General features: G+C 38.5%; 1 protein-coding gene across 3 annotated transcripts in view; it reads right to left on the bottom strand.

Moving 5' to 3' along the window:
* SMG1 (SMG1 nonsense mediated mRNA decay associated PI3K related kinase) overlaps window positions 1-21,141 on the bottom strand; it is a 115,799-nt gene extending 94,658 nt beyond the window's left edge. For 2 of the 3 annotated variants that reach the window (XM_043977406.1, XM_043977411.1), the window contains exon 1: window positions 20,906-21,141. In XM_043977406.1, the coding sequence (XP_043833341.1) occupies window positions 20,906-20,994 (89 nt within the window). In that variant the 5' untranslated portion in view covers window positions 20,995-21,141. The remainder of the gene's footprint in view (window positions 1-20,905) is intronic. The other variant, XM_043977418.1, reaches the window with a different exon arrangement.
* Window positions 21,142-23,742: the final 2,601 nt, after the last annotated feature.

Genomic DNA, 23,742 nt, shown 5'->3' with positions numbered 1-23,742 from the left:
ATCCTCCAAGGAGATCAAAGAACAAAATAAAATATTCAGAGCAATTTTTTAAAAGTGGTAACGAGGAACTTGGAAATAGCTGGTGAAAAAAAGTATGGCATATGAATGAAATGGAATACTATTATTGTGAAGTAAGAAATAAATAGGAGGAACTCAGAGAAACATGAGAAGATTTATATAAACTAATGCAGAATGAAATAAAAACCAAGAGAAAGTACAGAACACAACAATGTAAATTGGAAAGTAGTAATCTGAGTAACTGAAAACAATGAAAATCTAGTTTAGGAGAACAGAACATAAAACATTTCCTTAACAAGGGCCATAATACATCGTCAGATTTTGTCAAGAATCAAATATTTCTGCTTAATTGTTTTTTCTTTGTCACAAGGGAGGGGATTCAATGGAGAGGTAGGGTTTAAATGACTGATGCCATTAATTTTTTTTTTAAGGGAGGCAATTGGGGTTAAGTAACTTGCCCAAGGTCACACAGCTAGTAAGTGTTAAGTGTCTGAGGCCGGATTTGAACTCAGGTACTCCTGACTTCAGGGTCGGTGCTCTATCCACTGTGCCACCTAGCTGTCCCTCCCCCCACCTTTTTTTTTCAGCATCTTTTTTTTTTTTTGCGGGGCAATGGGGGTTAAGTGATTTGCCCAGGGTCACACAGCTAGTAAGTGTCAAGTGTCTGAGGCCCGATTTGAACTCGGGTACTCCTGAATCCAGGGCTGGTGCTTTATCCACTGCGCCACCTAGCTGCTCCCTTGCCATTAATTTTTAAAAAGTAAATGAATATGTCCTATTTTTCACTCTTACCATACTTAACAACTTTAAATAAAACATGAACATTTAGCATTGTCTTTAAGGTAATTTGTCCTCTAATGGTACCAGAGATTTTAAGTATCTGACTTCAGTAGACAGGCATAAATTAAGCTATAACTGAAAGAAAATTAATTTAGTCATGTTGCACAAAGAAGCAAAATGTTATACCTACTTCCTCCTCCCCCTTTTAACAGCAACAGATAACTTATCTATGTTTATAAATCCTGACCTTTTGGCACAATTAAAATTTTACTCAGGATTAATAACTGAGAAATATTCGCATCAATGAGTAATATCTTCCTCCCACCCAAGCTTCCTATATAGCTCTTGGTGGCAGATTTTATGAAGCAAAGTTATGGGAACTGTACTTGTCCCTGTGCTACTTCACATTTTAAACAGTGACTTGGATAATAGCAAAGATGGAATGCTTATAAAAATCTATTAATGACCAAAAGGATAGCTGAGAGGCAGCTAAATGGTGCAGTGGATAGAGCACCGGCCCTGGAGTCAGGAGTACCTGAGTTCAAATCCGGCCTCAGACACTTAACACTTACTAGCTGTGTGACCCTGGGCAAGTCACTTAACCCCAATTGCCTCACTTAAAAAAAAAAAAAAAGGATAGCTGAAACTATGGATGAAAGTCAGGATCCAAAAAGATCTTGGACTATTGGTCTGAATTCAATAAGAAAAATAAGGAGGACCTGAGTTCAAATCCGGCCTCAGACACATGACACCAATTGCCTCACAAAAACCAAAACCCAAGAATATTAAACTGACAAACGAGAGGCAGATGGATTGGAAGGCAGAGTTTGGCAGGAACAACAATCAGGAAGAAAGGGTAAAAACTGAAAACAAATGAAAAAAAATAGGCAAGGGGCTAAATGAGAGTCTAAATTAGGATGGTGATCATGTGGAGAAGGGGGCAGATACCTAATACATTGTCACAGGAGAATCAACAAGATTTAGCAACTGATTTGGATGTGTGGGGTAAAGCAAAGGGAAGAATAAAGAACAACTATGAGATCATAAGTTTAACTGTAAGAATAGTTCCATGGACAGAAATATGGGGTTAGGAAGAAGGGAGAGTTTGAGGGAAAAGGTGAATTTTGTTTTGGACATGCTAAGTTTCAAATGCTTATAGGATACCCATTCAGTTAACCATATCCAATAGGCAGCTGAAATTTGGGAGCGGTGCCCAAGAGAGATGAAAATCATGTACACAAAAACGATGGATGAACCCAAGGAAGCTGGAGAGATTACAGAAAGGGTCCAATAAAAGCCTGGGGCTACACCCTACATAGGTAATGATCCCACAAAAAAGGCCAACCAGACAGAAAGAGAATCAGGAGAAAACTGTGTCCAGGAAGAAAAAAAAGTTAATTAAGCAGGGGGCAGCTAGGTGGCACAGTAGCACCAGCCCTGGAGTCAGGAGGACCTGAGTTCAAATCCAGCCTCAGACACAACACTTACTAGCTGTGTAACCCTGGGCAAGTCACTTAACCCTCAATGCCTCACAATAATAATAATAATAATTAATTAAGCAAGCATTTATTTAGCACTTATTATGTGCCAGGTACTGTGTTAGGAGCAGGAGTGTCAAATGTTGCAGAGCAGAACAGAGAAAAGGTCATAAGTCAGTGATAAGAGCTCAAGTTCCTCCCTGCCTTCAATTCCTATGGTCAAGTGCTACCTCCTCTTAGAAGCCTTCCCTTCATCCCCAAGTAAAAATGACTTCTCCAAACTAACTTCTCAGAGCACTTCTTCTGGACCTTTGCTTTGCTTTATCAGTTATTTGCATATACAGCAATTCACCCACTGATAGGCAACCAGTAAAGTGCTTCCTTAGTATAGTTTACAAGTTCATATCTTGGGAGGAAAGGAATCTCATTTCTCAAAGGTCATCTAGTATAACCCTCTCATTTAACTCAAGGAAACTAAGGCTCAGGGAGGAAAAGTGACTTGTTCAAGGTCAAACAAGGAGCATGCAGCAAGAGACAAAATTTGAAACGAGGTTCTCAGGCTCCATAATCAGTGCTCTTTCCATTGTCCTGTTATCCCACTATTAACTTGAGAAAGAACACTGAGCTGTGAAGGTAGACCACAATGTAAGAGAAGAAAATGGAGCTAAGTCTAGGTTTTTTTCCAGGTTTGACTGAGGAGAAAGGGAGGGAAGGACATGTGGGTGTATGTGTAAAGGGTAGGTAAGGAGCAAATAGAGAAGGAAAACCTAAAAATTACAAGGTCATGATGAAAAGTTAATCAAAAGAGCAAGCTCCCAGAGGACGGGAACGGATGGGCTCAAAGGTAGCATTTGCTAGGCTAATACCTAATATCTTTCTTCCATGTGTGAATTTTGAGAATAGTAACTAGTATTTATAAAATCTAGTGGATAACATATTAACCTGAGACCTAAAATACTAAATATTTCCTTATAGAAAGTTTTGTATATTCATTCACCCAAATGGTCACTTCTGGAACCTATGGAAAACAAAATTTTTTTCTTGGCTATTTTTAACTCAGACAAGCTCAATCTTGAAAGAGACACTGATTCGGCTCCTATTACAATTTCTTATCTCCCATCCTCCCACCCCCTTTGTCAGCAGGTCCTGGAAGCATTCTAGAAGCATCCCATCCAACCTGGGAAATGGCCAAGAATGAAAGGAAATCTCTTGTTCCATGACCTCCCAGGTTGAATAAGGAGGACAAATCCTGAAGTGTTTCAAAGACATTGTCCTCCCAGACCTTCAGGAAAAATTCCAAAATGCAGGTAACTGGAGGAAAATATTACTAAAAGCAATTAAACGCCGAAGGGATTCTAAATAAAAGTCTTTTAAAAGCATACATGGGGCGGTTAGGTGGCGTAGTGGATAAAGCACCAGCCTTGGATTCAGGAGTACCTGAGTTCAAATCCAACCTCAGACACTTACTAGCCGTGTGACCCTGGGCAAGTCACTTAACCCTCACTGCCCACCAAAAAAAAAAAAAAAAAGCATACACTATGACTAGGAAAAAGTATATTATTCAGTATTAACTGGAACATTTCAAGACCTGTAAATTTTTCTGCTTCTATTTTGTGTCTTTCTAGAAAAATCATTTAATAGTCCTGTAGAAAAATACATACATTAGAAAACAGGAAAATACATTAACATTTGCCAAACAGATGGACTGTTAGGGTCCTTCCAGCTTTAGACCTATTACAAAATTATTGTAAACAATTATAAATAACTTATCAAAATAAATTACCAAAAAAGGGAGAGGGAGACAAAAACACTGGTCTTTATGACCCAAATTACAGCATCAACATTTATGATTTGAATACTAAGGTATGAGCTTCATTTTTTTAACTGGTCAAGTGATTGGCAATCCTGTCGAAGTATACTGTAAGAAACAAAAAGGGGGGTAGGTAGCTAGGTGGTACAGTGGATAAAATAATGGGCCCTGGATTCAGGAGGACCTGAGTTCAAATGTGGCCTCAGACACTTGACACTTACTAGCTGTGTGACCCTGGGCAAGTCACTTAACCCGCATTGCCCAACCCACCCCCCAAAAGAAGCAAAACAAAAAGGTACTATGCAGTTTGATCAGCTCTAATGTTTAAGAGATCTATGGAACAAAATACGCAGAAGCAAATGAGCGTGGTAATCTAAGTGTCTGATAAACCCAAAGATTCCTGCTATTGGGGCAAGAACTCACCATTCAACAAAAACAGGTGAGAAAACTGGCCTGTAGGCTAGCTGAAGCTAGGAATAGACCAATTTACACTGTATACAAAGATAAGCTCAAAATAAACACATGATTTAGACATAAAAGGTGATATGAGCAAATTAGGAGAACATGGAAAAAATATGTCAAATGTACGGCTAGGGGAAGAGTTCGTTATCAAACAAGAGATACAGACAATTATTACAGGAGGTAAAATGAATAATTTTGATTACATTCAATTAAAAAGGGTTCATAAAAACAAAACCAATGCAACCAAAATTATAAGTACAGAAGGAAACAGGAATTTGTTATGATGAACTTCTCTGATACAAGTATTATTTCTCATAAAGGAAAATGAGCAAAATTTATAAAAATAAGATCTAGACTAGCAATGCTATATATTGTGACCAAATGACCAAACCACTAAAAATCTTAAACCTAGCCAAGGATCACTGGCATTAATATTCTAGCTTTGTTAACACATATACATCCTATAATTTGTACATCTTAGCAGCTATACTAAAGGAAATATGCAAAAAATGTTCACTTTCATATTCTATAATGGTAGAGTAAATATAATCCATAACCATAAAATACAGTAAAATCTACCTAAGTAGTATACTCATCATTCCTCGTAGAAACAAAAGTGGTCTTTTTTACAGATGACCGTTAAATTTTTATTTAATTTTTTTCCTAGCAAGAAAATCCAACCTTCTTGGCAAGTGGCTTAAAAAAAAAAAAGAAAGAAACAATATAGGCAATAGCCTATAAAATTACTTGGAAAACAAAACAAAACAAAAAGAAAAAGCCTACCACTCTAACTAGAAAAATTAGGATAATTAATAGGTAGGAGGAAAGTCTTCACATACTGCTTAACATCGGTCAGAGCTTTATTACATTAGTCTAATTATAGGGTTAAAAATTAAGAGGACTGGGGCAGCTAGGTGGCACAGTAGATAGAGCACCAGCCCTGGATTCAGGAGTACCTGAGTTCAAATTCAGCCTCAGACACTTGACACTTACTAGCTGTGTGACCCTGGGCAAGTCACTTAACCCCAATTGCCTCACCAAAAAAACAAACAAAAAAATTATGAGGACCATTGGTGGACCTGGTCTGATGAAGCCATGGTAGACCAACCTCATTTCGTTTAACAGGATAACTAAGCTAGTACTTTTAACTGGTCAAGAAAAGTGATAGTCTGATTTCTGGCAATACTATCACAATGTATTATATAAACAAAAAGGTACTGTGCAATTTGATCAGCTATAATGTTAAAAAGATCTATAGCACATGATATATGGAAGCAAATGGAAGAATGCTATGGATATAGTTTAGATTTTGGCAAATTTTTGATGAAGTATCCCATACTATGTTTGTAAAGGAGATGGAAAGCGATAGATTATGTGATGATACAAACAATTCAGAACTGACTGGGTAGTTAGATTCAAAACTAAGAGGGGCAGCTAGGTGGTGCAGCGGATAAAGTACTGGCCTTGGATTCAGGAGGACCTGAGTTCAAATCCAGCCTCAGACACTTGACACTTAACTAGCTGTGTGACCCTGGGCAAGTCACTTAACCCTCATTGCCCTGCCAAAACTGAGTAGTTGTTAATGGTAAAGATATTCAGTGTTAATGTGAGGGTTGCCAGGGGAGTACCTCAGGATTCTCTGTTTGGTTATGCTGTTTAACATTTTTATCAATGACTTGGATAATGTAATAGATAAGCTCATCAAATCTTCAGATGATACAAAGCTGGGAGGAATAGCTAACAAAAAAACAACTGGAAAAAAAACCTGAAATTTTTTGTAGACTAAATGCTTCACAGTGGGTTCACTGAATGAAAATTGTAGCGGGGATGGATTTAATTGATCGAATTGATCGTGAGGTGTCCCAAAAGAATTACAAGACTAAATGACTCAGTTTCCTGTTTTATTAGAATACTGTGAGGCCACAGGGAAAATACCATTAAAAAAAAAAAGAAAGGGTATCCCAAATAGGGGAAGAAAGATTGATATATTTATAGCAAGAAAAATTGGTTATCTCCTCATTGTCCTAATCTCTAAAAAAGCTAATGGGATCTTGGGCTGCATTAGGAGAGGTACAGCTTCTAGGAATAAGGAAATAACAGTCCCAATTATACTCTGCCCTCATCAGACCTCATCCAGAGTACTGCATTCAATTCTGGGTACCATGGTTTAAGAAGGACACGGATAAACTGAAGAGCACCCAGAGGAGAGCAACCAAGAAGGTGAAGGGCATCAGTTCATAATTCTGTGAGCAATTCAAATATGTTAATTTTACCACAAGATCCATACAATCTCTACATTTTTATTCATCTTGCATCATGAGTAATAACTCACCAAGTTATTACCTGAATACACTAATATAAGCAGATCTTTAAAAATTGCTTTAAAGTTACTTATTAAATTAATTTGTATAGTGCTTTAAGGTTTGTAAAATGCTTTTCACATATTATCTCATTTGACCCTGAGAACAATCTTTTTAGATAGGTTCTATGAACTTAAGTGACTTGTCCAGCAAATCAGGGGCAGGATTTGAGTTCAGGTCTTTCAGATTCCAAGGACAGTGTTCTACTCACCATGCCACCTAACTGCCTAGATCTAAAATAATTTTTTAAAGCAATCTCACAATAAGTGGGGGGGAAAATCACATTTTAACATTAGGAAGTATATCCAGTGTCCTATAGTGAAAAGAATATAGGACCTGAATTCTGAGCATATTGCTTTAGTTCTTGGCTCTGCCATTTAACACCAGTATCAGACAGGTCAATTTACCTCTCTAGGACTCAATTTCCTAACCTGTAAAATGAAGAAACTGGACTATACCATGTCTAGGACCTCTCCTAGCTCTAAATTCTATGATCTAACTTATTTTGTATGCCATTTAACATAGTAGTACAATGTGCATATGGTTAATTACATTTGAGCCTACAACTCTCTTTCTTGATTAGGAAGATCTGTACATACTTGTATTGTCCCCCTGATAAACTATTTCTGCACCGGTCTTGGAACCAGAAGGCCTAGATTTGAATCCTAGCTCTGGTCATTACTAGCTGAGTAACCTGAGGTAAACCAGTTAATCTTCATTTCCTCACCTATAAAATGGGGATGAGAGGAATGTGTGAACACATGAACACATACATACACATACATACACGCATACATATATGCCCTCACATATATTTATGCCATATGGTATGCACTGTAAAATTTCAGTTATTATTGTTACATTGTTCCCTGGAGTTGTCATTACTCTTTCTTAGCAAAAGAGAGAAACAGTCTGGCACAGAGGATAGATACCCTTCTATGCTTGACAGAAGGCTGAACTTGGCATCAAGAGGAACTAGTTTCAAGTGCTGCCTCTAACTTCTCAGTACCCCAGGAAACAAAGATTATAAATTACAAGCAAATGATTAATGTGAGTTGATGGATGCAGTTTCCACACCAGGAATTCCTTACATTAATAGACTGGTATGGGCCAAAAAACAAAAGCAAAATTCCCTAAGTTACCTTCTATTTGAATACCTTTTCTTTTTTTAATTGAATTTTTCTTCCAGGAATTTCAAAACTACTCCAGAAGAGGTGTATTTTTAAAAATTTATCTGCAAGATCACAATCTAAATTATCAATTTTATAAAAGTGGCTAAACTGTAAAATCTGGGAACTAAGCAATTCAACCTAAGGTTCATTCCTTAAAGGAAATTGTTATAGATTGAAAACAGTTATTTTGTGAAATAGTCAACTTCATGGGGGACATCCTTAAACTATAAGAGGAGTGGCCATATTTGAGAAGTAACATCCCTTATTATCGATACAAAAATTATCTATTTAAACCATAAAATGTCATGGAAATGGTCAAATTAGTGTGTTTTTGTTAGATACCACAGACAATCTAACAGATATTTTCACTTTTTAAAATTTTTTTGCGGGGCAATGGGGATTGCCCAGGGTCACACAACTAGTAAGTGTCAAGTGTCTGAGGCCGGATTTAAAGTCAGGTACTCCTGAATCCATGGCCAGTGCTTTATCCACTGTGCCACCTAGCTGCCCCCGATGTTTTCACTATTTAATATTGAAACCAAACTTATCTTCTAGGATTATAATCAATACAATACTTCCTTTAATGTTCTCAAGTAATCTGGGAAATTTAATTTCAGAAAAACACAAAATCTGATTCAATGCCACAAAGGAAAAAATATTTCCAACTCTGTCTCCTAACTCATCCACACATTTATGTTAACAAATAATAATAAAATATTATTTTACATTTACAGGGCATATAACAGATTTGATCCTCTGAACCACCCAGTGAGGTAGAGAGGTGAGGCAGCTCAAAGAGATTAAGTCACTTGCTCTATGCCACACTACCAGGCTTGCTTTCTAATTAGTGGCAGAGCAAAGAACCTGCATCGCCTTCCATGGGGAGTGTTCTTTCCACATGCTACCTACCTCTCCTTAAACAAGAGTTACAGTACTAGACAACAATATAAAAGCAAGGAAATAAAGGCATATGGAGAATAGATCTTTTAAAATCCTGGAGGAAGCCTATGAAGACTGGAATACTAAATGGTGATAAGAAATCAATTCTATTTTTAGCGTTATCAATAACTTACCTAGTGATTATACTAAGGGAACAAATGGACTCTCATAAATATTTAAAGCAGTATTTTTAATAGACATGAAGCTCCTTATGTGAGAATAGCTAGGTCTACATCATTATGATGAAGCACTTATTAAGAACACAAAATATGCTAGTGATGCATAAAAAAGACAAATCACTTAAATTTCTATATACCTCAAACAAAATGAGAAAACAAAAATTTTATTAATAATGCATCAAATATCTGAGTATTTGTTCACTTACCAAGACACAAAAGCTATTTATACATACATAGACAACTTTGAAACAGTACTGAAGGAAATTACAACTGATCAAATGGAGAGATATCTGATATAGACTGTTAAAAGGCAGTAAAAATGTCAATACTTATCAAATTTATGGATTTACTTAACACCAAAATAACAATGAATTATTTCATAGAATTAGATAAAGCCGTAACAAAATTCATATGAAAAGCATATGAAAGACTTAGATGATGCATTAAACCGTACTCTTATAAAGAATTGAAAATGTTTGGTAGTAGATTAAAAAAAACAACAACAGATCAATCGAATAAGAAACCCCACTAATTTAGAAGAGATTTTGTTGTTGTTCAGTTGTGTTCAACTCTTTGTGATACCTTTTGGGGTTTCCTTGGCAAAGATATGGAGTGGTTTGCCATTTCCCTCTCCAGCTCACTTTACAAATAAGGAAATGAAATCGAGGCAGACAGAGTTAAGTGACTTGCCCGGGGTCACAAAGCTAATAAGTGTCTGAGGCCAGATATGAACAAGATGAGTCTTCCTTACTCTAGGCCTACCCTCTACCCATTGTGCCACTAGCCACCCTTACAAGAGATTAGTGTTTGAGAAATTCAAGGCTAAAAAAGACTGGAGAAAAGAATCATTACCCAAACACTGTTGAAGAAAATTGGATGATGAAAAAGGGTCATACCTCATATTACATACTACAATAAATATGAATTAAATATAAAACCAAGCTAAATTAAAATGATATAATTCTGTTGTAAAGAAAATTGTCACAGAAAAGAATTATGAAGGACTGATGAACAAGTGTCTTCAAAATTAACAGAAAAGAAAGATTAGGATAAAATATTTTCAGTAAACATAACTGGAAAAAAACCTGATATCCAAAATTTATAAGGAATTTATACAATTTATCAGAGTAATTCTCCCCAGTAGAGAAATGGTCAAAACTTTGAAGCATGGATTATCACTATCAACAAAAAAGAATAAAATTAAATGTTAAATTCAAAGTGGCCTATTATACTATTGGTGGAATGATAAAATATGCAAGTTTTTGAAGAGCAATCTGTGGTCATGTAATAAGAGTGACAAAATTGATCATATTGTACAAAAATATTCACAAGTACTTTATTTGTAATAGGGAAAATTACTAATAATAACTGGGAAATAGATAAATAATGGCTATAAATCTAATTACACACACACACACACACACACACACACACACACACACACATATATATATATATAAAGGGAGGTCAGCAGCAAAAGAAAATTACAGACTGGCTATAACCATACTAGAAAGAAGCAAGAAATTTTGATTGCAAAGAATTGTAAGGGAGAATATAACAACAAAATCCAGTTTTAAACAATATTTTCTTTTAATAGAAATGTTAATAGTTTGTATTTTAAGGTTTTAAAACTACAATACTAAACCTATTAAAGAAAGCAAAACTACCTCTTAGAAAATATTTTGGATCCTGTAAATCCCTACTCCTTCACTATCTATGATCTATAAAATTATGCATTTTATTTCATTTTTAATAGAGATCTGTATCCTTTTCTCAAGAAGCAACACTGTATAATAAAAAGATGATTAGGTCTCGGGGTAGAGGACAATGGTTCAGATCCTGACTGACATTTACTAGCTGAGATATTTTGAGTAAATCATTTAATCAAGTTTCCTCATCTATAAAAATGGGAGTTAGGGAGCAGCTAGGTGTCACAGTGGATAAAGCACCAACCCTGGATTCAAGAGGACCTGAGTTCAAAGCCAGCCTCAGACACTTAACACTTACTAGCTGCGTGACCCTGGGCAAGTTGGCAAGTCATTTAACCCCCATTGCCTCTCAAAAAAAAAAGGGGGGGGGGGGAGTTCATCTTGATGACATATAAGATCCTTTAGAGTACTAAGTATATGATGCTACCATACTAAAAAGGCAGAAACCACACATTTTATCAAAATGCTACCAATATTTCAACTGTTGAAAGGACTGGGGGGGGGGGGCACGCAATGAGGGTTAAGTGACTTGCCGGGGGTCACACAGCTAGTAAGTGTCAAGTGTCTGAGGCTGAATTTGAACTCAGGTCTTCCTGAATCCTGGGCCAGTGCTTTATCCACTGTGCCACCTACCTGCCCAAAGGGATTATTTTTAATCATTAAAACTCCACTAAAGGAATGTACAAAAAGAAATTAGTATTTTAAGGCAGGTTAGGTTTCTCACAAAGCTGATAATAACAAGCAAACTGAACTCCAAGTTCTATGATCCTTCAACTTTGTTTTAGTGGTTCTAATACAGAGGTTCTTCACCTGAGATGGTAATTTTAAAAAAAAAAAGTTTTTTCACTGCATTTCAATATGATTGGTTTTCTTTGTAATTCTATATATTTGATTTTCTTTCTTTTTTTTCCCCCAGGGCAATGAAGGTTAAGTGACTTACCCAGGATCACACAGCTAGCAAGTGTCAAGTGTCTGAGGCCGGATTTGAACTCAGGTCCTCCTGAATTCAGGGCCAGTGCTTTATCCACTGCACCACTTAGCTGCCCCCTAAGTATTTCATTTTATGCATTTAAAAACATTCTGAGACTGTCAAAGGGCACAAAATGGTTAAGAATCTCCTGCTCTAAAATATCTGGTTATTTCATTTCCATATTTACATATGCAATGAAAGATACAAATTTTAATAATTTGTCATTGCTTCATTAAATACTAATCTGACTATACAAATAATCCTTTTTGAGTTTACACTATAATGGTGATAACATTTTCCCCAGGAAAAAGGTATCAACTTTATTCAACTGAGGAAGCCCTCTTAGTCTATAAAATGAGGTTAGGACAAAGGAGATTGAGTTATGTGTATTTAAGTGTAATCTGGTTTTCCATGTAAATTAAAGATCCTAAATTGCTATTTAGAAAATTAGCAAGGTCACAATTCTAAAAACAAAGTATTTTGTTTCATTTTCTTTGCTAGAGGAACAAAAATGAGGTTCTGGAAACCAGAATTCATTAAGAAAAGAAAAGTAAGGATGCAAAATCTTGGGACTTGGGTATAATGACCCGGGAGGATGAATCATTTCAGGAAATTAAGATATTAAAAAATGGGATGGTACCTAGAAGGAAACTAGGTGAACAGTCTGAAAAATAAACAATCCAAACTTGAAAGGGTCAAAAGGAAATAGAAAAGTAGCCTTAAGTACATCAGATTTAAGACAGTTTTGCAGAAAATGTTGCTCTATCAACACATATGAAAGAAAAATTCCTAACAAGTCACTAAAGAACCAGAGACTCGAGTCCTCCTCCCAAAGATTTGTATGAACTGATGTATAGTGAAGTGAGCAAAACAAAGAGAATGTTGTGCAGAAACAGCAATATTGTTTGAAGAACTGTGAAAGTCTTAACTATTTTCAACAATACAATCATCCAAAAGAAACCCCACCTCAAAAGAAAGAACTGATATTGAAGGAACACAGACTGAAGCATGCTGTTTTTAAACTTTCTTTCATTTTTTCTTTTATTCAAGTTTGTCAGTTTTTTTAATTTACAAAATTTTACAAAATGACTAATATGGTAACGTTTTACATAATTGTACCCATAACTGATTGCTTACCAACTCAGGGAGGGGGGAGAGAAGGAAGGAAAGGAAGGATATAAAAACTGGAACTCAAAACTACAAACAAAAATATTTATTACTTTAAAAAATAGCTATTATTATGCTACTAACTACATTATAAGTTGCAAATTTCTTAAACTCTTAAGAAGAGCAGACTACTGAATTTTGTCATGGGTCAAACTCTAATAGCAACAAAAAATAAAGGTATCAATAAAACTTTCTATTTCAATCAAATCCAATAAATAAATATTAAGTGACTGCTATATACATATATGTGTAGGTATGTATGTATGTATGTATAAAAATAAAAAATCCTCCTCCCCTTACGTGTTGTAGGGAAAAAAATACAAACACACATTCAAATATAAAAAAATTAAAACAAATTAAATGTTTTCAAATCTCTAGGTCCAAAGACTTACATAACTAGGTCATTAAGGATTGACTTCAAATCACTGCAGTCCCTTGTAATTTTCTTTCTTTTTTTTTTGTAACTTTCTTTTAAAAAACCCAAAGTGGTGATGAGATTATTTATAATCTATAAGCATTTATTAAGCCCCTACTATGGGCTAGGCACTGCACTAAGCACTGCGGATAAAAAGAAATGCAAAAGACAGTTCCTGCTCTCCAGGAGCTCAAATTCTAATGAGGGAGAAAATGTGTCAACAAATATATACACAAAAAAGACCCTATATATACACAGGATAAATAGGAAATAATCAATAGAGGGAAGGCACTAAAATTAGAAGACTGAGATGATAGGAAAGTGAGTAAATGTACTATTGATTTTCATTTTGGGGGTATCAGAAGAGAAACAAAAATATAATTTCCATACATGGAAAAATCTGGTAAAGATCATTCAATAAATACTGTGAGATAGTGGATAGAAAGCTAGCTTCAGAGTCAAGGAAGACCTAAGTTCAAGTTCCACCTCTGACTGATTGTGTGAACCTAGACAAATCATTTAAAACTCTCTGTGTCCTGAACAACCCTCTAAGACTAACTTGAAAAAAAGGTTCTAATCTGCATTGGTGGAGGTAATTTCCCTGTCTTGGTTCTTTATGCCAATGAAATTATAGATTCAATATTTATTCATATACACACATATGATTTTAAGATCTTAGGATACCATGCAAAAGCTAAACTTCTAAAGGAAAATTCCTGATAAAATAATCAAATTCTGTTTCTTGATAATATGGCTAAAAGGAAGCAATAAAATATTTCTTAGGATATCTTTATTTGGGGAAAATTAAATTTCCCCAAGATCACCTTCAGCTGAGTACACAACTGGATTCTCTGCCCCCCACTCCTAAGTAGTTCAACATCAACCTCTAAGATAGCATTTTCCAAAATAATATAGCCACAATGCAATTTGAAGCATGAAGTATATTCATGAAATTTATAAATGCTACTGGCAAGAGGATAGGTGTCTATAACACCCCTAGGAGAAGCAAGAACTGGAAAATTTTAGGGGCAAAAGAGATAAAGAATATTAAACCCATTTTAATACTGAACATTAGTTTATAATAAATATTTTTATACAAAAAATTCTAACATTTCTTTTTTTTTTTTTTTTGGCAGGGCAATAGGGGTTAAGTGACTTGCCCAGAGTCACACAGCTAGTAAGTGTCAAGTGTCAGAGGCCAGATTTGAACTCAGGTACTCCTGAATCCAGAACCGGTGCTTTATCTACTGCGCCACCTAGCCGCCCCCTAACATTTCATATTTTAGAGGGGAAAAAAATTTCACTATATCACACCAATTTACAATGTATCATCATTGGTAAAATGAAGGGGCAACTAGATGCCTCTAAGGTCCCTTCTAGCTTTACATTTCTGATCCTATGACTAGACCTCTGGCATTTTATCCCAATGCTGTTCTTTTCACCAATTAACTATTTCTATATATAACTAAAGGGGATGTTCGAAGCCTCCCAATTTCTCTTAAAATACTTTTAACTACAGTAACATTTTCTTATAAAAATCTGCTCCTGGATGCTATGAACATAAACAAACCACCAGAGCCCCCTTTATGAAGTACCTTCTTAGTATTAACATCAAGCTCAGTTCACTCTAAATCTATAAACAAGGTTCTACCAGTAGGTTTCTGAACTCAGAGTTCCTGAACTTAAGGGGAATAGGCAGATAGTATCATAACAGCCAAATTTCTTTTTCCATGAGGGCTTCAATCTAACTCAACATGAATTAGCAATGTAGTGCTGAATCTGGGTAGGAAGGTGGGAAGGAGAAGCCAGGCACTACCATTGTATGGATTGGAATTTTGCACGTAGGAACCAAGTGGTCAAAAAGCATGCGTTTACTATGTGCCAGCCCCATGCTAAGTATTGGGGATACAAGGAAAGGAAGGAAAGAAAAAGTTCTTGCCCTTAAGGAGCTCACATTCTAAAGAGAGAAACAACATACAAAAAAAGTGTTTGGACAAGATAAGATGCAGTGTAAATGGAAGGTAATCTCGGAGGGAACCATGAAGTGAAATAAAACAGTAGTTAGGAACAAACCAATTTACAACAAAGAACCACTTTACAAAACTTTTTGTAGAACAAAGCACATCCTGTTAATCCTGATGACTTAGAACAAATCAATTCACTCTCCAAAGGCTCCCCATTTCTCAACTGTAAAATGATGGACTAAATTCTATGATCTTCTATCAATTTGGGGTGATATAGTGAGCATGCTTGAAACTAATCACTATGAATAAATTGAAGTCAGTGGATGAAGTTCAAAAGGGGCAAATGAAGAGGAATTCAACTTAAAAGGAGAAAAACTAAAATAATAGCTAGAATTAGTATAGGGCTTTACAATTCACAAAATACAAGTCATCTCACTCAATCCTCATAATAATACTGTCAGGCAGATTATCCCTATCCTATAGATGAATTAACTGAGGTCACAGAGATGAAGTGATTTTTCCAGGGTCACCCAGCTACTAAGTTTCTGGAGAATTTTGTAACGATTGGAATAAAGCCACCTGCTGGAGACTTACTGTAGAAGAGTTCCTCCCATGAAGCGAAGGTCTTTGAGGGCAAGACCAGGAGTTTTTCCTTTGGCGTCAGGAAGCGACCCGGGCTAGTGGGAGGAGGAAGGAAGAGACTGGCGCTGGCTCTCAGGCTCTTTCCTGAGGACTCTGGTGGAGAGTGGAGCTAGAAATGCGCTCTCCCTTTAATAGATAGAAATCTAGGCCTTTCTCTCTCTCTTTATCAAATTCTTATTCTCCTTAATAAATGCTTAAAAGTCTAACTCTTGCTAAAGTTTATAATTTATTGGCGACCACTCATTAGATATTTTAGACAGTTTAGCTAGAATTTTAGCCCTTAACAATTTGAACTCTGGTTTTCTTAATTCCAAGGTCAACATTCTATCCACTGTTCCACCTAACATAGGATGGAACATAACTTGTAAGATTCAGGGGTTGGCAAAGACCCCTAAGTCAGTTATAGTCAAAAAAGAAAACATGATAGTAGGCTGTATAAATAGGATGTGAGAACTATGAAGTGATCTTTCTCCTTATCTCAGTATTTAAGTAAGTATGCTTTAAGAGAATCATTATAAGAGAAGCATTAATATAATTATGAAAAACGTTCAAACTAAATGAAAGCAACAAAAATAATTCAAGGCTTGGGAAGTAGCTTTTAAAGCAAAGTCAGAAGGTTCATTTGATATAGAAAGAAACTAGAGAAGAGGCAACAGTCTACAATTATATCAAAGTATATCATGACAGCAATTTCTGTGTTCCTACTGATGTGATCACAAAAAACAACTAACCTGTATTGGAGGGATTTATTTTTGTTAATTAGAAAGAATTCTTTAAATTAAGAGTTTTGTGAGACACTAATATATAAAAAGAATTTATAGGTTTGCCTTCTCTGAGGATTAATATCCTTATCCAAGAATTTCAAGAACTGTTATTTCATACAATATATTTGCAATATTAACTGAAGTATATGCAATAACTGCTAATTCCAAACCAGATAAAAACCTTATGGTCAAACAAGGTAGAAATGACTTTCCTCTATTTATTATTTCCTATTTATTCTGCAGATAGCTTGTTTGTACATAGTTCATGTTGTCTCCTGTTTTACACTGTGAGCTCCTAGAGGGCATGGCCTGTCTTTTGCCTTTGTTTCTGACATAAAAAGTAGGCACTTAATAAATGTTTACTGACTATAGACTGAAAGCTCAGACAAGCTAAGTATAGGCACAGCTAGACTTCTTTCAAAACAAAAATTTGCAGGTCTCCTGATTCAAAAGTAAAATATTTTTTCTAAACAAAGGAGGAAAAGTTCTCAAGTCTGTGCCTCCAAAAAAAAAATGAAATTCAAACAATAGTTTTAACATAAACTGACTTCAAATACAATTATAAAACAACTCGATTTAACAAACACTTATTATGGATTTCAGGATCAGGAACAAATGATAAAAAGATAAGAACAAAAGAAACAGTCCTTGCCCTTGAGGAGCTTTTTTTTTAACCTTGCAGAATAAAATCGGGTACACAGGTAAATACAAAGCAATTTTATTTTATTTTATTTTACAAGGCAATGAGAATTAAGTGACTTACCCAGGGTCACACAGCTAGTAAGTGTCAAGTGTTTGCTTTATCCACTGTGCCACCTAGCTGTCCCACAAAAAGTCTCAGAATCTTAATAAAATGGCCTTTCGGAGGTGTTACTTGATCATCAGATTTCTACCCCAATTGGTGAAGAATTAGTACAGTTTTTCTCCCAGAGCTCAGGTGGGCAAAGGGCAAGGGGAAGGGGGACAGGAAGAGGAGGTGGGGAGGGATGGCCAACTCTGATGTCAGATAGTCCTTTGGGGGGGGGGGGCGCGCAGGACAATGGGGGAAAAGTGACTTGCCCAGGGTCACACACCTAATAAGTGTCAAGTGTCTGAGGCCAAATTTGAATTCAGGTCCTTCTGAATCCAGGGCCAGTGCTTTATCCACTGCGCCACCTAGCTGCCCCCAGATAGTCATTTTGATGTAACTTGTTCAGTATGTATAACTATCTCTACCCATTCAATCAGGTATATATTACCTTGATAAAAGGATACTATTACTGGTCCTTCCACCATCAAGACAATGAGAAAGTGTAATTCTGGTATTCAAATTAAGTTCTGAGAAATCTAACCCTGGCCTCTGAATTCGAATATAAACACTGACACTAATTCAGTCTGACCTTGAATAAATCATTTAACTTATAGGCACAACCCTTCTTAAATGTTTATTAGAGTTTCTATGAATAAGAACAAAGAAAATAAAGCAAGGCTATATAAATGCTTAATGATAATGTGCTTCCCATAGAGATTAGTTTACACTGCAGCATGACAGTAGTTCTGCTCAGCCACAAGAACATTTCCTGTCAATATGGATGAAGTACCTCATAGTGTCCATGAATTGACTCAACAGAACCATACCACAGACTAACTGGCAAACAGGAACTGATTGGAATTGCTTTTTCAAAAGTCTTAGCCAAAGAAAGTGCAACAGGATGTTACAACCATAAAAGAAACAAAAAGAAAAAGCAAAGAACAGAAAAATAAAATTCATCTTGAGATTCAGAAGAACAAGGAATCTTGCACTCAAAGAAGCTCCACGGGTATAAAAACAGTAAGCTTCATTTAAACTGGAATGAAGTTCAAATTCCATTCAGCTAACTAGATTCTGCCATTATTTCTGAAAAAGACTTGCTCCCTCAGAATACGTTTTAAATAGTACATGAATACGTAAGACATAATACAAATGTACTAGTGTTTTGTTTTTAAAAAACACTTTGGCAACCTTGTAAGTAAAAAAATTATTCTGTACTTCTTTCTATACATATCTACAAAGGTACTAAAAGTAAATCAATTATGTTCTACTTCCTGACGACAGTTTATGTGATCCTGTAGAATGTCAAGATCATCTGGACAGGTTTTACAAAGATCATGTTTACACATCTTAAAAAAGAAAAACTTACATTCTAGAGGAAGGCTAAATTTTACATTTAGAAAAATAAAGCACTGTCTGCCAAAGATGCCACATGGACGCTGATGTACCATGACATATTTCATAACTATATAAATGATATTGCTTCATACCTGTCAGAATTAGTCATGTGACTCCAACATGTGGCTGCAACCCCTACACTCTTCCATTTACTTAAGAGCTCCAAACTATGGCTCTATTTTCTTTTATGAAAGCTCCAGGACTACTTGTTAAAGTACTCTGGTCACTAAAATGAGGCTAAGCTCCTCTATGGTATATGGGACATTCAAATAGTAAGAGATAAATAAGACTTCCAAATTAAGGTTCATCTACTGCCCAACTAAAATCCAATTAAAAAAAATCAGATATTCAACATTTTAATGAGACTTAAAACCAAAAGAAAAAAGTGAATGGCAATTATTTAAAATACTTGACTTTCTATGGCAATCACCTACTAAACCAAAGGAGTTAAGATAGAACTATGGATTTCGAATGAGTAACTTAAAAGTACATCAATATCCTTCACATCTCAGTCCTTAAAAATGTTTAATAGTCAATGTGGCAAATGTGAATTATGAAATCATATGAAATAGAAAAGGCTGTACTGCTATACTATGCCAAAGATGATTTCAAAGTGGTGTTTTTTAGAAATCTTGTAACAAAAACACACTTTCCATTTTATTAAGTTTCCAAACACTGAAATTAAATGCAGCCTTTTTAGAAGCTGAACATATCTACATGATATGTATACACTTACATTTGTTTTTGCCAGCTCCTGGAAAGCCATGCTGGTTTGTTTTCCTTTAGTATATTAATGTGCAGCACACATTTAAAAAAAATCCACCAAATCCCCTACTAGACAACTTTGCTCCATAATATAGATTTACCTCAATGGAGTCATCCTGAGTCCCTCTATACCTGGTCTTAAAGTGCAATCATTCCACTGTCAATATATTAGAAAAACTTCTCAGGCCTTCAAAATTTTTGGCATGTCAGGTGCCAAAAAGTTACTCACAACTGGCCTGATCCCAATGACATAGGAACCACACTTATGGAAAAAACGTTTTCTTCCAATATAGTGGCACAAGTCAGGCTCGTCTGCACCAACACAGGGAGAGATTCCTTCTCTAGATTCAATTTTAAGCCAGCCCCCGAGTCAGGGCTTCAAAGGTGCAGGCATGGTGGGCCTTCCCTTAGAACCAACTGCCCCTGGAGCAGGAAAGACCCCACAAGTCAGAGAACAGGGTGTCTTTAAAAGAACTCCCCGACACCCACCCCGGACTCACAAGGGAGGGGGATCCACACCCGGCTCCAAGGAGGTTTGGCTAGGGCCTCTGGGGATGATTTATTTCTGGGGCCCACTGTGCCGTGGGAAGCCCTAACCCCATTTCCCGGATAAAGGTACCTAGGTCTTCTCGCCCCGGGGGGCAGGGCCCCGGCAACACTCCCAGGATGTCATTCTCCCCTCAGCTCCAATGACTCAGGCGCTCCTCCCTCACCCCAACTTCCAGACCCATCACCCGCACTTGACGATGCCCACCCTCCGCCCCGAGCCCAAGGCCCAGGGCCCAGGGCCCAGGCCCTGGGCCGCGCCTTCCTCTCAGGCCCTCGGCCCAGCCCGCCAACCTCCGACCCCCGGCGGAGGAGGCAGAGCCTAGGCCTCACCTCCCTCCGGCCTGCTCCGAGCCCCGCCGGCCGGGAAGCCGCGCCCCGACCCCTGAGGGGGAAGGGAGCAGGGTGGAGTGGCCTAGGCCGCGCCTTCCAGCCCCGAGGCTGCCCGGCTCCCGCTCCCCGCCGCCGCCGCTACGAGCTCCGCAGGAAGGGGCTCGGGGAGGGATCGAGACCGGCCGCCTGTAGGCCTCAGGCCCGGGGCCCGGAGTGAAGAGGCGAGCCCGGGCGAGCCACCCACCTGGGTTGCCAGTCATTCCAGCTCCGTGGATACTTGGTGCCGCCGCCGCCGCTGCTGCTCAGCCGAGACCCCGGGGCTCTGCGGCTCATTACCTTCCCCGACACGACATGGCCAAGCGCCGCCGCCCGAATCTAGAGTCTCTCGAAGCAGCCGCCCACCCGGCAGCCGACCCAGCGCCCCGGCCTCGGCACGGAGAGGGCGAGGGCGAGGGGAAGCAGCAGCAGGAGAAGCAGCAGCAGGAGGAGGAGGAGGCGGCGGCTGAGGGCGAGGGGGGGGAACAAGGCGGCCGTTCCGGGTTCCGCCGGAGCCCGCAGCGCAGGAGGCAGGCACTGGGCGAGGAGGCGGAGGCGGAGGCGGTGTCTTCCAGGGCTGTGCGAGCCGAAGCCAGGGAGGAGGAGGAGAGAAAAGAGGAGGAGGCGGCTCACACGGCGCGACCCACGGCGACAGCTTCCCCGCCTCCCGCGCCGCTCCGGCTCCGCCCGCCGCCCCGCCGCACGGCATGCTGGGAGGGCGGCGCTGGCGCCGGGGCTGTGGAGAGGGGAGGGGAGTGGAGCGGGGCGGAGGGAGGAGCCCCAGGTGCGCGGCCTCCCCCGTGGAGGGGAGACGGTGGGGTGCTGGGGTTGCGGCCGCTGATATCGGGGGTTCCCGCGCTCTCACCCTTCCCCTCTCGGGTCCCGCTGCGCTCGCCCCAGCTCTGGGCAATCCCTGCCCCCCACCAGCTGTACTCGCCCGCAGGGAATCATGGGAGAGGGGATTCCCTCCTCCCCCCTCCCCCCCCCCCCGCCTCACACTCAAGCTCTCCCCGCCTTCCCCCCCACCCCCTCCCCACGCACACCTGAGCTAATCATAGGAACCCTGCATCTAGAGGGTATAGCCAGTTACACGTGCACTCATCGCCTTGTCCTCTAACAACCGAAACATCGAGATGATGGAAGAGGCTACTGTTACCTCGTTTACTGCCTCTGCTCTGGACGGTAGAGATGCTTACATTCGAGCCACTCATCGGCCCCAGTTGGAAGCAGGGTCCTACTGTTTGAAAAAGACTGGAGAGCTACCTCGCCTTAGAACTCACCTAGGATCCTCTACCCCACCCACTTCCTGTGACCCGGAGAGAAGGAGGACCTCCTCGCTCATTTGCCCCCATTCAATGAAGGCTCACCCATTCCCTCGGTTCTTTTCGAGTTCGTCAGACCTGTCCATAGTGTTTTTGTGAACAGTATACACAACATTGTGTTCCTCCCATTTCCACCAGAGTATCTTGGATTCGAATTTCAGCTCTTCCACTTACCTCTGTGACCTTGGGCAAGACTGAACTTTTCAGGGCTTCGGTTTCCCCATTAGTAAAATAAGGAGGTTGGGCAAAACGATCTCTCAAAGTCCCTGCCAGCTTTAAATCTTATGATGACAGGCGGGCATCGTGTTTCGCTCCCTTTGTAAAGCACCCATCTTCCTCTGACTACATTGGTAGTGTTACTAGATTCATTACATATAAGATGCAACAATTCCTTCAGTCTTACATTCCAAAAGATCATAATATCCCCTTTTATTACTTGCATTTGTGAGACGCTCCGATTTTGTTTTCTTCTGTGAACAAAGATTTTGTTTCATGACCTATTTGATAATTTTGACTGTCTAAACTTGTTATTTATGTGATCGTCAGAATATCACCACAGTGACTGACTGGATCCACCTGACTCTGGATATTTGGAATCCTAAGTCAAAATTTCAGGCTCACTTTATCCTTTTCTATGAAACAGAGAAGAAAGAACTGGCGGCAGCAGTGTCTAGTTGCCCTAATGTTGCATTCTCCATTTCCTTTTGCACTTTCTGCATAGAAACGAGAACATGATGATGAGTAATTAGCTCTCAAAAAAGCCCCAGGTTAATAGAATCAGGAGACTGAGAACAGGAAGGGACCATCTACTTGAACCCCATCAATGTCTAAACATTCCAATCAAGGAGCTAAAAGAGGCCTTGAAGCCATCTAGTCCAATCTGATTTTACAAATGAATAAACCGAGGCCCAGGAAGGTTATATGAATCGCCTAACATGTGTGATCACATGTAAGCAAGCATCAGAGGTAAGATTTGAACGAAATTCCTTCTGACTCTAGAACCAATACTCTTTGGACTATAGAGGTTAAGTGATTTGTCCAAGGTCATACATTAAGTGTCAGGGTTCAACAGGAAACTCATTTAGACATTTTGGAGGATTTTGCCTAGCTATGCATTCCATGTAAAGTTGTGGTATTTTATGGAGCCTCTTTGCTGGTCTCTTCAAGCATTGTAAGTATTCATGGTCAGATCTGTAGAACTTTTGAGTAGGATACCTCCCTTCAGTCTGTAGATCTCTTAGAAAAGGGCAAACTATCTTGAATATTATCAGTATTCTTCTCAGACCTACTGCAAGTGCACATCAATGTGAGGGAAGCTTTCTTAGTTCCACTTTGCTTTTGTCTGTATCTATTGTGGCTAGAAATAAATTCTCCCCTCCTTTCTTTGTTTGAATTTGAAATTTTAGCTCAGATTTACTTTATTAGCCATCAATAACTGGGAGATGCTGTTGGGGTTTTTTTGGTGTTTTTTTTTTTTTTAAAGAAAATGAGATTTCCTTGTAAAAATCCTAAGGCAGGTAAGTGATTTTAAAGCCCACCCTTAAAACAAATCTCACATCTTGTAGACATTCTGACAGATATGAAAGCTGCCATTCTTTTTCCAGCACCCAGCAAGTAAACTCTTTGGGCAACTCAGATTCCTTCAACAGAGGTTATTTTTATAGCAAGTTTCAGATCCTGTTAAGAAGGAATTTGGCCCAGAAATTTTTGTGACACATTTGAA

The sequence above is a fragment of the Dromiciops gliroides genome, chromosome 1 (genome assembly GCF_019393635.1).
Source record: "Dromiciops gliroides isolate mDroGli1 chromosome 1, mDroGli1.pri, whole genome shotgun sequence".
NCBI classification, from domain to species: Eukaryota; Metazoa; Chordata; class Mammalia; order Microbiotheria; family Microbiotheriidae; genus Dromiciops; species Dromiciops gliroides.
This window is presented reverse-complemented; position numbering and strand designations above follow the sequence as displayed.